General features: G+C 49.4%; 1 protein-coding gene and 1 long non-coding RNA gene across 2 annotated transcripts; both read right to left on the minus strand.

The window, feature by feature from the left end:
* Positions 1–701: 701 nt before the first annotated feature.
* LOC127304705 (uncharacterized) lies at positions 702–2,729 on the minus strand. The gene is made up of 3 exons (XR_011745959.1): positions 2,531–2,729; positions 2,308–2,436; positions 702–888 (listed from the first exon to the last, which is right to left on the minus strand). It is a non-coding gene; the product is annotated as an uncharacterized lncRNA (long non-coding RNA).
* Positions 2,730–5,808: 3,079 nt separating this feature from the next.
* Positions 5,809–7,244, minus strand: LOC127299435 (uncharacterized). Its single transcript, XM_051329399.2, has 2 exons — positions 6,723–7,244; positions 5,809–6,645 (listed from the first exon to the last, which is right to left on the minus strand). Exons 1-2 carry the CDS (start codon positions 7,236–7,238, stop codon positions 5,965–5,967), a joined length of 1,197 nt encoding a protein of 398 aa, XP_051185359.2. The 5' UTR covers positions 7,239–7,244; the 3' UTR covers positions 5,809–5,964.
* Positions 7,245–11,713: the final 4,469 nt, after the last annotated feature.

Consider the following 11,713-nt stretch of genomic DNA (forward strand, 5'->3'; position numbering starts at 1 on the left):
GCTCTGGTCAATGTCACAAAAAACATGAGTTTCGTGTGCAGTCAACTTTTACGTTAATGGGGTGTGTAGGGAAAATAATGATCTCAGCAATTGACTAATGTAAGGACTGAAATATAAGAAATACTACATGCTCCTTAATCCAATTATTAATGTTTCCGATCCCAAAACCCCATCTAAAAAAAACTACCAAAACCGAGGACCATAGCTGCTCTCTAGCACTCTTCTCCACCTCTGCACTGCGAAAACCTGTCGGAGGGGTCAAGGCCTCACCAGCGGGGCATCAGAAGCCATGTACGACCATCAGTGCAAAGCGGGTTTATATGTTCTTCGTGCTGAAGACAGGCACTTTTTTTTTTGAAACGCAAGTTCAATTGTGATCTGGGTCCTTTCAGTTTGCATCGTACTGTTTGATGATGGACTACCAGTGGCTACAAATGGCAAGACACTGTAGGGGTATCGTGCTGTAGTATTGTTGCAGATCAAACCTGTCGAGGCCGCAAAGAATTATTTACCTACCTTCATAAACTGCCCACAATGACAATATCGACCTCTGTTTCTGTGAAAAAGATATAGCAGGAATCCTAGAATTAAGTGTGTCAAGGAACAGTAAAAGTAGAATTCAAGAGGTATGACAGTGAAAGTTAAGGAGGGTTCAGGAGAAATGGACCTTACATAGGTAGAAAATCACAAGCACCCATTTGTTTGATGTATAAAGTTGGCAATAACTAGAAAGACCAAAAAGTCATACGACATGTTACACAAAAACACAGCATATTCACGAATCATATATAGCATCAAAGTCCAGACCTAAAACTCATCCATCATGTTGCGCCGACGTGATTCCAGTGGAGAAGCGAGCTCGATGAAGCACCCACATAAGGAAATCCACTGCAATATCACATAATACCAACGTCATTGTCTTGCCTCATTCATTCTGGGATCGCTAGCATATAAAATATGAGTGGGTGGCCTAAAATATGAGTGGTTGGCCTAAAGGTGGTCTGGGTATCAGTAAACCTTGCATCCCACAATGAGGCTCTTCTTATTAAATTTTTACACAAATTTTTCATTAAGGAGAACATTCCCTGGGTCCATCTAATTTGGAAGAGCTATAATAATTCCACTCCACAAGCCTCTAACATTTCAAGCTCTTTTTGGTGGAGGGACATTGTCAAGCTTTGTTCAAAGTTCAAGAAGATTGCCTCATGCGCGATTGCTACTGGTGACACTGCACTCTTTTGGAGCGACAATTGGGCTTCAGATGTCCTCATGGCAAGGTTCCCTAGGCTACACTCCTTCGCTATTAATAAGCTAGCTTCTGTGAAGAATATTCTTGAATTGGACGACCCTATTGATGCTTTCCATCTCCCGTTGTCCGCCCAAGCCTTGGAGGAGTTTCATGAGTTCAATCACCTTATACACCAGACCAGATCCACTCGGAACGCTGATGGAAAAGACCTATGGTTTTATAGTTGGGGCACTCATTTCTCCGCCAACAAGGTTTATAAGCTAACCTTCGAACACATTCAGGCCCCTTCATGGATCTGGAAATCAAAGTGCACCCCCAAGATTAAATCTTTCTTCTGGCTTCTCGCTAACGACCGCCTAAACACCAAGGATATGCTTATAAGGAAAAGTTTTTCACTCAATGACAACGGAATATGCCGTCTCTGCGATGATGGGTTGTTAGAAACCAGGGACCATCTCTTCTGGAGTTGTAACTTCAGTAAATTCTGTTGGCAATCCATTAGCATCACTCTTGAAGACAACATGGAACTCTCTGGATGATTGCTACTGCACGAGGAATTTTTAGGAAGCCTTTCTTCTTTGAAGTGTTTGCCACTGCCACCTGGAATTTATGGAAGCAACGGAATGCTTTTATTTTTGACAATGTAACACCTTCTATTAGAGCTTGGTCCTTTTCTTTTAAGAGGGACCTCTTCCTTCTCTCTTACAGAATGAAGGATGACCAAACAAACCCTCTCTTAGCTTGGCTAGACGCTTTGTAGTTCTCTTTGGGTTATGCCCAGAGCTAGGCCCTTTTGTACATTCCCTCCTTTCTTCTCCTCTTGTACATATTTTATCTCTTTTAATAAAATTTTACTGTCGGGGCCTCCCCTACAGTTTTCAGCTCAAAAAATAAATTTATCTCATCGTGTACAAAGGAGTAATTTGCACAAAACGATATTTAGATTGGTCATCAAAGGTTCCATGCACTTACATTTCAAATATATATTTTGTATAACAAGTAAACAAAAAAGTTAAGATCACAGTGATGAACTTAGATAGCAAAATATTACTACATACCTAGTCGTCAATCATTACCCTCACTATCAGTGTCAAATGTAAATCCAGAGCCTGGATGACCCTTCTCGTAGCCGCCACTCTCGGGGTGTCTCAGAGAAATACCAACCTTCCGGCATCCAAAGCAATGACCTTTAAGAATAATTTAAATGTATTTAATGACATATAAATTTAAGAGAGTACATCAAGAAATCAGAGATAGTGGCAATGGAAAAAAGATAACTACCATCTTCACTAGCCTGCAGTGGGCAGCAAAAGTATTCTGTTCCATTCTCTGTGGGCTTGACTTCAGCAAAGAACTGCTGGTAGGTCCATGGCTTTGACCGAGACAGTCTTGTCCTCATAGTAAAATTGTAGTGATGGTATGATTTTGATAAGGTGCCATATATGAGACACTGGAAGTCAAGCCTCACAAAATCATACTCAAAATTCTGAAACATTAAACATTTATTAGGAGAATTCTCAGATTCAAACATAGCGGGTTATGGAAAGTTTTTTTTTACTTGTAGGGTCATGAGAAGCTTATAATTTACTAAAAAGTAAACAGCCATATGAAAAAAAAATGTCCAATGAAATTTTAGAGTGAACATTAGACATACTTTATTATAACCAGCTAATGATATATAGGATCTGAAAGCTTGAAGAACCTCTTTTCGCATCCATTTCATTCCATTCTCAATTGTTTCTCTCTTCTCCACAAGTCTTTCAAAGAGATAGCGTGCTTTCAAGATATCTGGGTCAGTAGTCGTAACAGTATCCATCCATCTTTTCTCCACAGCTTGTTTAGCAGACTTGGTATCCCTGCATCACAACAGAGTATAATTAAGAAAACACTTGCATTATGCATATCAGTGGTCGGTAATGCATACCAAAGTTTGAGCACTGGCATGTGAAATAAAAAGTCAGTCAACTGATGGAGGTTATTTCATATATATCAACGCACAATGAGAAGCTTCATCAATTTGTACAAGGTACATAATTCTTTATAAGTGCAGGCTATACCATAGTTTAATCCAGTGATTGAAAATATTTTAGCTTTTATCATGTAGTTTTGGGGGATTGGTTCCTATTTAACAAATTTAATTGCCAACATTTAGCTAATTTGATGTATGTAGTTATCCATGTTATGAAGTCTCCCATGGATCAAACTTCTTCCCATGTTCTAATTTTTCCTATAGGGGAGGTCCTACCAAATCAACACTATCAAACTTACCATCAATGCACGTGGGTTTCTTCTACATGGCTTGATCAGAGAAAAACACATTCAAACTTTATTATCTCTAAGACAAGTAATGGCTCCATCTCCGAGCCGTCATTGTAAACGTTGGGCCTTCGGTGTTACACTACCACTGAAACAACGTGGTCAAGACGCCCCTTGTTTGCCAAATGTAATCATTGTTCCCTGTCTTAATTGGGCCATGTTTGCTGCACTACTGGTGCAGCCAACCTCATAGTAAATTGAAGAGGCTTATTTGCAATCACAAAAGTTTCTTTTAAAGTGCAATAAAATCCTCTAAAATGACTATATACTTCACGGTGCATGCTACCGCTATATTGCAAAAGGTACAAACTAATGTTGCTTAGTAGCATGGCATTAAAGTATCCTATTGAACATATAGAATACATATGTGCTGTAAGATGATAAAACTGATAATCATGTAGAACATAACCTAATGAGAAATAAACACATAATAATTGCACTCGAAATGTTTTCATTTTCTGTTACCGCTAGGTGTGCAATAAATAGCAAGCCTTGTACAACTGTTCACAAAACCTATGCAATCCAATGTTTTCCACCACTTTGAGCATAATGGCAAACTGTCGTTTCTGAGACAACGCCTGGATTATGTGTTCTGCAGGCCATGCAAGTACCTACAAAGAGCATCCGTATATGCATGAGCTGGTTGCACACACGTGAGACACCTGCATTAGGCCAGCGAGGGACACTTTTTCGATAATGGACTCTTTATTACTTTTATAAAAAAAACATTACACCCGGCCTCTGCATAACTAGGATGGACACAGCTGTTCCAAACCACATATTACAAGCATAAAAAACTGAAGTCCACGACATGCTCACTATAAAGGAGGTTTTAAAAAAGAGCCTAAGGCGGTGGAGGATCAATCCGCAAATCACGCTGCCATCCATGTTGGGAAAAAATATCCCTCGCCGTATCTTCCAACCTTGTAGACACTAGTGGTGAAAACAAGGGGTTTCAATTGCATATACAAGTCAGAATCTGAGTGGCTATTGTCCTAACAGTTCTCTGCTCAAGTATATATGTTCCACAGATGTAACCCAACCAACAAGAAATAAAAATAACGTTGTGGCATCCAAAAGAAAAGAATATTAGACATTTAACTGGATGTGAAATTAAGAAGAAATCCCGTATTGAGGATAACTATCGTCTTAGTCAACATTGACTTTACAGATTGAATAGGTTCCAATAGATATCTGTTGCATAAAACTAAGCCCAACTGATGGGAAATCAAAGAAAGAAATACTGAACATTTAACTGGACGTGAAATTAAGAAGAAATCCCATACATTTGAGAATCTTTCGCCATCTCCGCTAGCGTTGACTGCACAGATCGTAAGCATTCATCGGGATCCAACTGGGACCTGCAATGGTCCTTCAAATAATTAGTGATATCACTTGCTCTCATGAGATGTTTTTATAGAGAAGAAAAATGTTTAGATCGACAGAACTCATATACTTAAGTCATAGATATATGTACATTTATATTACATTTACATATGCTTGCCAAAAAAAGGGAAAGGGATTTCTAAATTTGTTGGAGGGGGATGATCCACGGAAAGAATAGCATGGAATCCCTCACAAGACCTAATGTAGATGCAGGCAGTTGGCATGGTACAAGGGCCATGAGGGTATGATGCACTGCGATCACCAACAGACTGCAAATTCCATAGAAGTGCTAAATTATGAAACTTTTTTGCAAACATATGCCGACTTAGGAATGCAAATAAATCTACATCTATAATAATTACTACAGCTATAAAAATAAATTATACCATATGACCAGCAGACGGCATGAATATAGCTAGGTATAATCTTGCGGTACGAATTAGAACTCTTACAGATATAGCTTGAGTGCGCGACCTTTCTCTCGTTCTTCTTTCATCCAGTCCTCCTCATGAGGAGGTGGTGGATGAGAAGATGCCTCGGCAGCAGGTGCCGGAGCAAGGGTAGCCTCAGTAGCAGGTGCCGGAGTAAGGGAATCCATCACCATCTCCCTGCTCTTGCAAGCAAACAAAAAAGTGCCGGCCGGGTGCTAGGTTAGTCGATGCCTGAGATAGACACACGAAGAGGTCTCTTCTTCTTTTTTTGAAGAGGTCTCTTCGGACTCGAACATGTGGCAAAATTATATAAAGGACAATTGGAGATTGGAAGAGGAATTTTACCAGATCGAACTTAGAGCATCCCCACTCGTTGGCGCTCCCCACGACCAAATCCGGACGAAACTACCGCCGGATTGGACGAAATTAAGGCGTGGGGAGTACCATATTTCCAGTCGTCCACCCGGAGTTCGGCGGATAGAGTTTAAATTCAAACAAATCGCCGTCCCGCGCTACAAGTACGGCCAGTTGATCGGCAAAAGGAGCAAAAGGATCAGCCACAGATCGGCGATCGGAGGGAAATTACACGGAGACAGGCTCGTCGGCAGTCCCGGCCGGCACGGCGGTGTCCGACGGACCAGTTTCCTCACACGCCGTGGCCGAAGCGGCTGCGGCGGGCGACGATGAAGCAGCGGCAGTGGACGTCGAAGCAGCCGCAGTCGACGAGGTAGATGGTGAGGTAGACGAGGTAGGAGCCGGCGGAGACGACGTAGTGGCTCGGAGGATGTCGTTGCGGTGGCCCTGGTACCAATTCCTCGTCTCCTCGTCCATCAGTTCCATGTCGCCGCCGCCCATGAGGAACGCCAAGTCTGTGTTCCTCTTCTTCGCCGCCACCGTCGTCTTCAGCAGGGCGATCCGGGCGCCTTGGTTGGCGAGCATCTCCCGCCACCTGCCGTCGAACTTGTCGTTCCTCCCGTCGGCGTGCGATCTCAAGTCGGCCCAGCACTTGTCGATCGACGCCTGCATCCTGTCGGCGGGATTGTCCGTCCGTTTGAGCTCTTTCTGCTTCTTCTGGCCGAGCTCAGGGCGCCCTTCCGCCGCGCAAGCCGGCGGAGCGTCGGGGTTGTACTGCTCGGTCTTGCTTTTCGAGAGGGACGTGCGAACTTCCTTCCACTTCTCGCACTTCTCGAGGCGGGCGTAGACGTTGAGGAACTTGAACTGCAGGCCGGTGTCGTCCGTGTACATGTCCAAAGCTCGGCGCAGCTGGGGAAAAAAGAGCACGGCGATACGGGTCAGCTAACGACGATGTACCTCGGTGGTGTAGGGCCGGCGGAGCATACCCTTTGCTCCAAGTCGTGGCCGCTGATCGGCCGTTTGTCGATCTCCTCCTGTACGCCGTGCCATTTGCTGCACGCCGTCTGCATGATCCCCCAATGGGTGGCCATTGCCTTGTCTCCCCGGTACACGTTCATGTTCGTCTTGTTGAAGTAGGGATCGACGAGCTTGCGTTCCTCGTACGCCTGCCTCACTCGAAACCAGTATGTGTCGAACGACTGATTGGCCCCGATTATGCCGTTCGTGGACACGGTCATCCAAGCTTCGGCGAGGCACTCCTCTTCCTTCGGCGTCCATTTGATACGCGGTTCGGCAGGCGGCGAGTCCTTCTTCCTCTTCTTCTTCCCCTTCGACAGGTTGGCGGCGGCTTCAGTTGGCTCTTCTTCTTCCTCGCCTTCTTCTTCGACGGCTTGGCTTCCGTCGGCAACATCCTCCCGATGCTCGTTGCGCGCCGCCACAGCTGCCGTCGCCCTCGTCTCCTCTTGCGTGAAGAACCCCGGGCACGCGGCGGCGGCGGTCATGAAGAACCCCGGGCTCGCAGCGGTCATGAAGAACCCCGGGCTCGCAAGCCGGAGGTGATCATCTCGTGGATCTCCTCTTCGTTCGGCGCCGCCATCGCACCGAACGTGAGCGGCCCTCATCGCAGGGCCGGCGAGGTGCCCTCGAACAGGCCGCCGCCGCCGACGTCAAGCTCGGGCGGCGACGGTGTGGGCTTGGACGGTTGGACGTAGGCGTCCTCTTGGAACACGGCAGTCGGCGACGGCGAGTACAGCGAAGGCGAGAATGAAGACGGGGAACTTGTTGTACCTTGCGTCGGCCATTGGCCGGGGAACATGCCGCCGCTATAGGCCATGCTGATCAGCCTCGCTTGTTCGTCCTGGGCCGCCTCCGCCGACCTCTTGGCGGCGGCTCTTTTCACCCTCTCCGCCCTGGCGCTTGTTTCCACCTCGCGCCGTTTCTCGTCCGCCGCCCACTCGGCGTTCGACATGCCCGGCGGCTTCGTCTTCTTCGCCCGCATCTTCCTCGCCGGCGCCTTCGGCGGCATTGTGGTGGACGAGAAGACGAGGAGGAGAGTGGTGGTGGACGAGAAGACGCCGCCAGGAAGTGGAGCTGGAAGACGAGGAGATTGGGGGATTTCGGCGGGAGAGAATGGGGATATGCAAGCAAATTGGAGGGAATGGGGATATGCAAGCAAATTGGAGGGAAAATCGACAGGATTTGGTTTTCCAGTCGCTGACTACGCGGGTCCACACGCCGTTTCGCGCCAAAATCTTTCGTCCGGAGTCCCCGAGCGCGCCCCGGGGGGCCGGGGGTGGCGTGGGCTCGCCGGATGGATTAAGGGCCAAATCCGGACGAAAAAGAGGAACCGGGGGCGCGACTGGGCCGAATTTCACCGTCCGGATGGAAAAAACGTCGCTCGGGGGCCTCGTCGGGGGGACGAGTGGAGATGCTCTTAGGTTTTAGTCCGGATCCTCCGATTAGCTATGCGCTGGGCGACAAGAGAGAGAGAGAGAGAGACGAAACGACGATATTCATGGTGACTCGTGCGATTTGAGATCGAGGCGGATCAGTTTTTTTGTTTTTTGGAGGGGGACGAGGCGATTTTGAGAAAAATAACTCATCTATGAAAGAAAAGCAGCACAGAACCCTCTAGCCAAACTATTTCATCCATCTAAGGGTCCACGCGACGCAAATGGTCGCTGAGCGACCGTTTTCGTCCGCGTGACCGGAAATGTGTCTGGGTTGCTCCAGCGGGGAGACGCAAAGTGACCGGGTCATTCGCGGAGACGCAAACCTGGCCCAAATATGCGCCAGGTTTGCGTCTCCGTGGACGCTCGGCGGTCGCGCGGAGTGTCCGCCGAAAAAGACGTAGGACCTGCGCGTCAGTGGCTGGAGGCCGATATTATTCCCGCCACTGGCCATTCCCCCGCGCGAAATTGCAAACTAGACCGGCGCGAGCAGTCCAGAAGCGGTGGAAGTCCTCGCCGTCGCACCCACCGCCATGGATGCGGAGCAAACCCTCGCACCCGCCGCCGCCCCACACTCCCCCGTAGCCACGACCATAGCCACAATGGAGGTTGCAGCTCCGGCGGAAGCAAAGCGGGCCGCCACCGGCGGCGGCCGGGAGGCAAAGCCGAAGGTGACAAAGAAGGTGCTCTCCCTGGAGGAGAAAATCATGGAGGCCACGAAGCGTCGCGGGCGGCGCAAGAACCAGAAGATGAAGACTGCCGCGGCCGCCAACCAGCAGGCCTGGCACCAGATCAAAGCCGGCGTCGTGCAAGTAGCCCTCCATCCGACCTTAGCGGAGGGCTACATGCTCGTCAAGAGAGAGGGGATCGCCGGCGTCGCGCCTCTGGCCTCGTCGGTCAGCTCGGTAAGTTCCCAGCTGCGCCCTGGAACTCCCGCTCCCTTGCAGGGCCACGCGGCGTCGCGGTTCGCCTCCGGCCTGCCGCCGGTGAAGTTGACCGGGGCGGCGGTTCCCGACCTCAACCGGACGCCTAGAAGCGGTGACTCCTGCCCGGGCGCGACACAGAAGACGCGCCAGGTGCCGGAGGAGAGCATGCCGCAGCCCCGCATCCTGTTCGACGAAATGGCGCCGCCTGCCCCGACGATGGACGACCCGGTACGTGAGCTCTGTCAATGTGTGCGAGTGCCGTGTATCATGCGTCTGATGTCCGGTCGTTCGTAGGACTATTGGAAGGACCGCCATCTATTGGGCCAAGGTCTTGCAGCAGTACAACGAGACCAGGATGCACCCGCCCTACCATATCACAAGCCCTCAGACGGAAGAGTCCCTCCGGAAAAGATGGAACTACATCAAACAAGAGACAAGGAAGTTCTGCTCGGCGGTCGAACATGCTATTAACAACCCCGTAAGCGGCGCTGGCGTCATGACAGTGGTAAACACGATACAACCATCATCATTCTACACAATTTGCATCATTGTATGTACATCATTGGCGGCTATGATTGCAGGTATCCCGCGCCTTGGAGAAGTTCAGGGCGACGCATAAGAAGGGCTTCCATATGGTCCATTGCTGGGAGGTGCTCAAAGACAACAACAAGTGGATGATAAGCTTTGCGGCCTACCAAGAAGCTGTGAAGAATGGGACAGCGATCACCCTCGACGGTGAAGACGACGATCAAGGCCGTCCAGCCCTTCCACCTCGTCCACGAGGCCATAAGGCTACCAAGGCCGATCTTTTCCGGGAGGCGCAGGCCATTGCGTTCACGCAGAGCATGGAGAAGATAATGGCCGACAATCGTGCCGCCTTGGTTGCTAGGGACGAGAAGAGGCGTCAAGAAAAAGAGGCCGCAGCTGCCATCTACCACAACCTCGCGAAAGAGGTAATTGAGGTCCAGAAGGCAGACTGCAAGGCCAAATTGCTTGACGACGAGGCTAGGAGGATGGACGCCAAGGCCAAGATCCTTGCAGAGGACACTAGGATCATGCTAGCCGACTTGAGCAACATCGACGACGACACCAGGGCCTGGTTCATCAAGAGGCGTGCCGAAATCCGCGCGCGAGACGCCTGATCGCCGGCGCCATGCGCCCAGCACCTTGGCCTCCTTTTGGACATTTTTATTGCTGTTCAGGCCTTGTTGTGCCCCTTTTGGACTCCACTTTGCGCCGTGACATGTGCAAAAGTGTGATGAACTTGTTTCAGCCCTCAATTTGCGGCTGTAAAATTTCGTGCAAAGTAGTTTCAGCCCTCAATTCGGACACCACTTTTTTAATTCTCGCCTGCGCCGAATATGCGTCGCGCCGCTGGAGCCAGCCCCAGACGCAAACGGACGCGCGATCAGTTCCGCGTCCGCCAGGCGACGCAAACGGACGCCCGCGGATATTTTGGGTGTCTGAAATGCGTCGTGCCGCTGGAGATGCCCTAACCCTTTTATGTGGCGCCCTTGCCATCGGCGCCCAACCTGTCTGTGTGGCACCCATGCGAGCGGTGCCACACATCCATGCCGACGTGGCGTGGTCGACGCTGCGCGCCGTTGACCAGCCGACGTGGCAGGATGTGTGGCGCCGCTCGCATCGGTGCCACACATTGAAAGCGTGGCGCCGCTCGGAAGGGCGCCACACATTCACTTAAGTGAACCGCTCACGCCAGGCCCATCCCGACCCCTACTCATTTCCTGCTCAGACATCTTCCTCCTCTTCCGACCAGCCACAAGAGGAGGAATGAGAAGCTCCAGGCCGAACGGGACCGGCTATGGTGGGAAAAATTCTAGAGGAACATGCAACTTGATCAACTAGCGAGGGAGAGGGCCAATGGGACCTAGAGGAGGTGGCTAAGAAGGCTGAGCGCATAAGGGAGGAAAGAGCTCAAGTGGAAGCTTCAAAGATGGAGGAGCGCCACCATTTCTTCGACTCGGTGGTTCAGTTGGCTCGTGACATAAGGGAGAAGGAAGAACTGACCGAAGAATCTAAGAAGAAGAAGGCGGAGGGGGAGGGAGCTTTCGCCATGCAGTAATGTCTGTTTAGCTATGTTCATGTTGTCGAACCTTGATGTTGTCGAACCTTCATGTCGTCGAACCTTATTGTAATTCGAACCTTGCTGTTGTTGAACCTTGATGTCGTCGAACCTTATGTGTAATCTGAACCATTATGTTGTCTCATAGATGTTGTGTGCAATGTCGTATTCAAAAATGTTGAAATATGGTAGGAATTTTCATAATTTAGCACAAGTCAATGTGTGCCGCCGATGCCATGGGCGCCACACTTCAATTTGTGGCGCCGATGCCATGGGCGCCACACATCTCAACTTATATGTCGACAGGTCCGCCATTCCGTATCGCGTTCAAACAGTGTTGGAACGATGTCACGTGAATCCTATGATGGGCAGGCCAATTCTGGATCTTCCGCTGCCGCTGCCTATCAAGCTTGCAAGACATTGGAGCACAATGGATAAAGTAAGATTCTATCGCTTGAATCAACAAGTTTCCATCGCATGATTCAAGAAGTTTACCTATGGAGCGCGTGCTATCCTAA

The sequence above is a fragment of the Lolium perenne genome, chromosome 5 (assembly GCF_019359855.2).
Source record: "Lolium perenne isolate Kyuss_39 chromosome 5, Kyuss_2.0, whole genome shotgun sequence".
Classification (NCBI taxonomy): Eukaryota; Viridiplantae; Streptophyta; class Magnoliopsida; order Poales; family Poaceae; genus Lolium; species Lolium perenne.

What these genes read in the sequence shown, in the direction of transcription:
- LOC127299435 (XM_051329399.2), bottom strand. Translation starts at nt 7,238, where the DNA reads ATGACCGCCGCCGCCGCGTGCCCGGGGTTCTTCACGCAAGAGGAGACG. An exon ending in GCCACGACTTGGAGCAAAGG is followed by an intron (nt 6,646 to 6,722) that starts GTATGCTCCGCC and finishes TTTTTTCCCCAG; the next exon opens with CTGCGCCGAGCTTTGGACAT.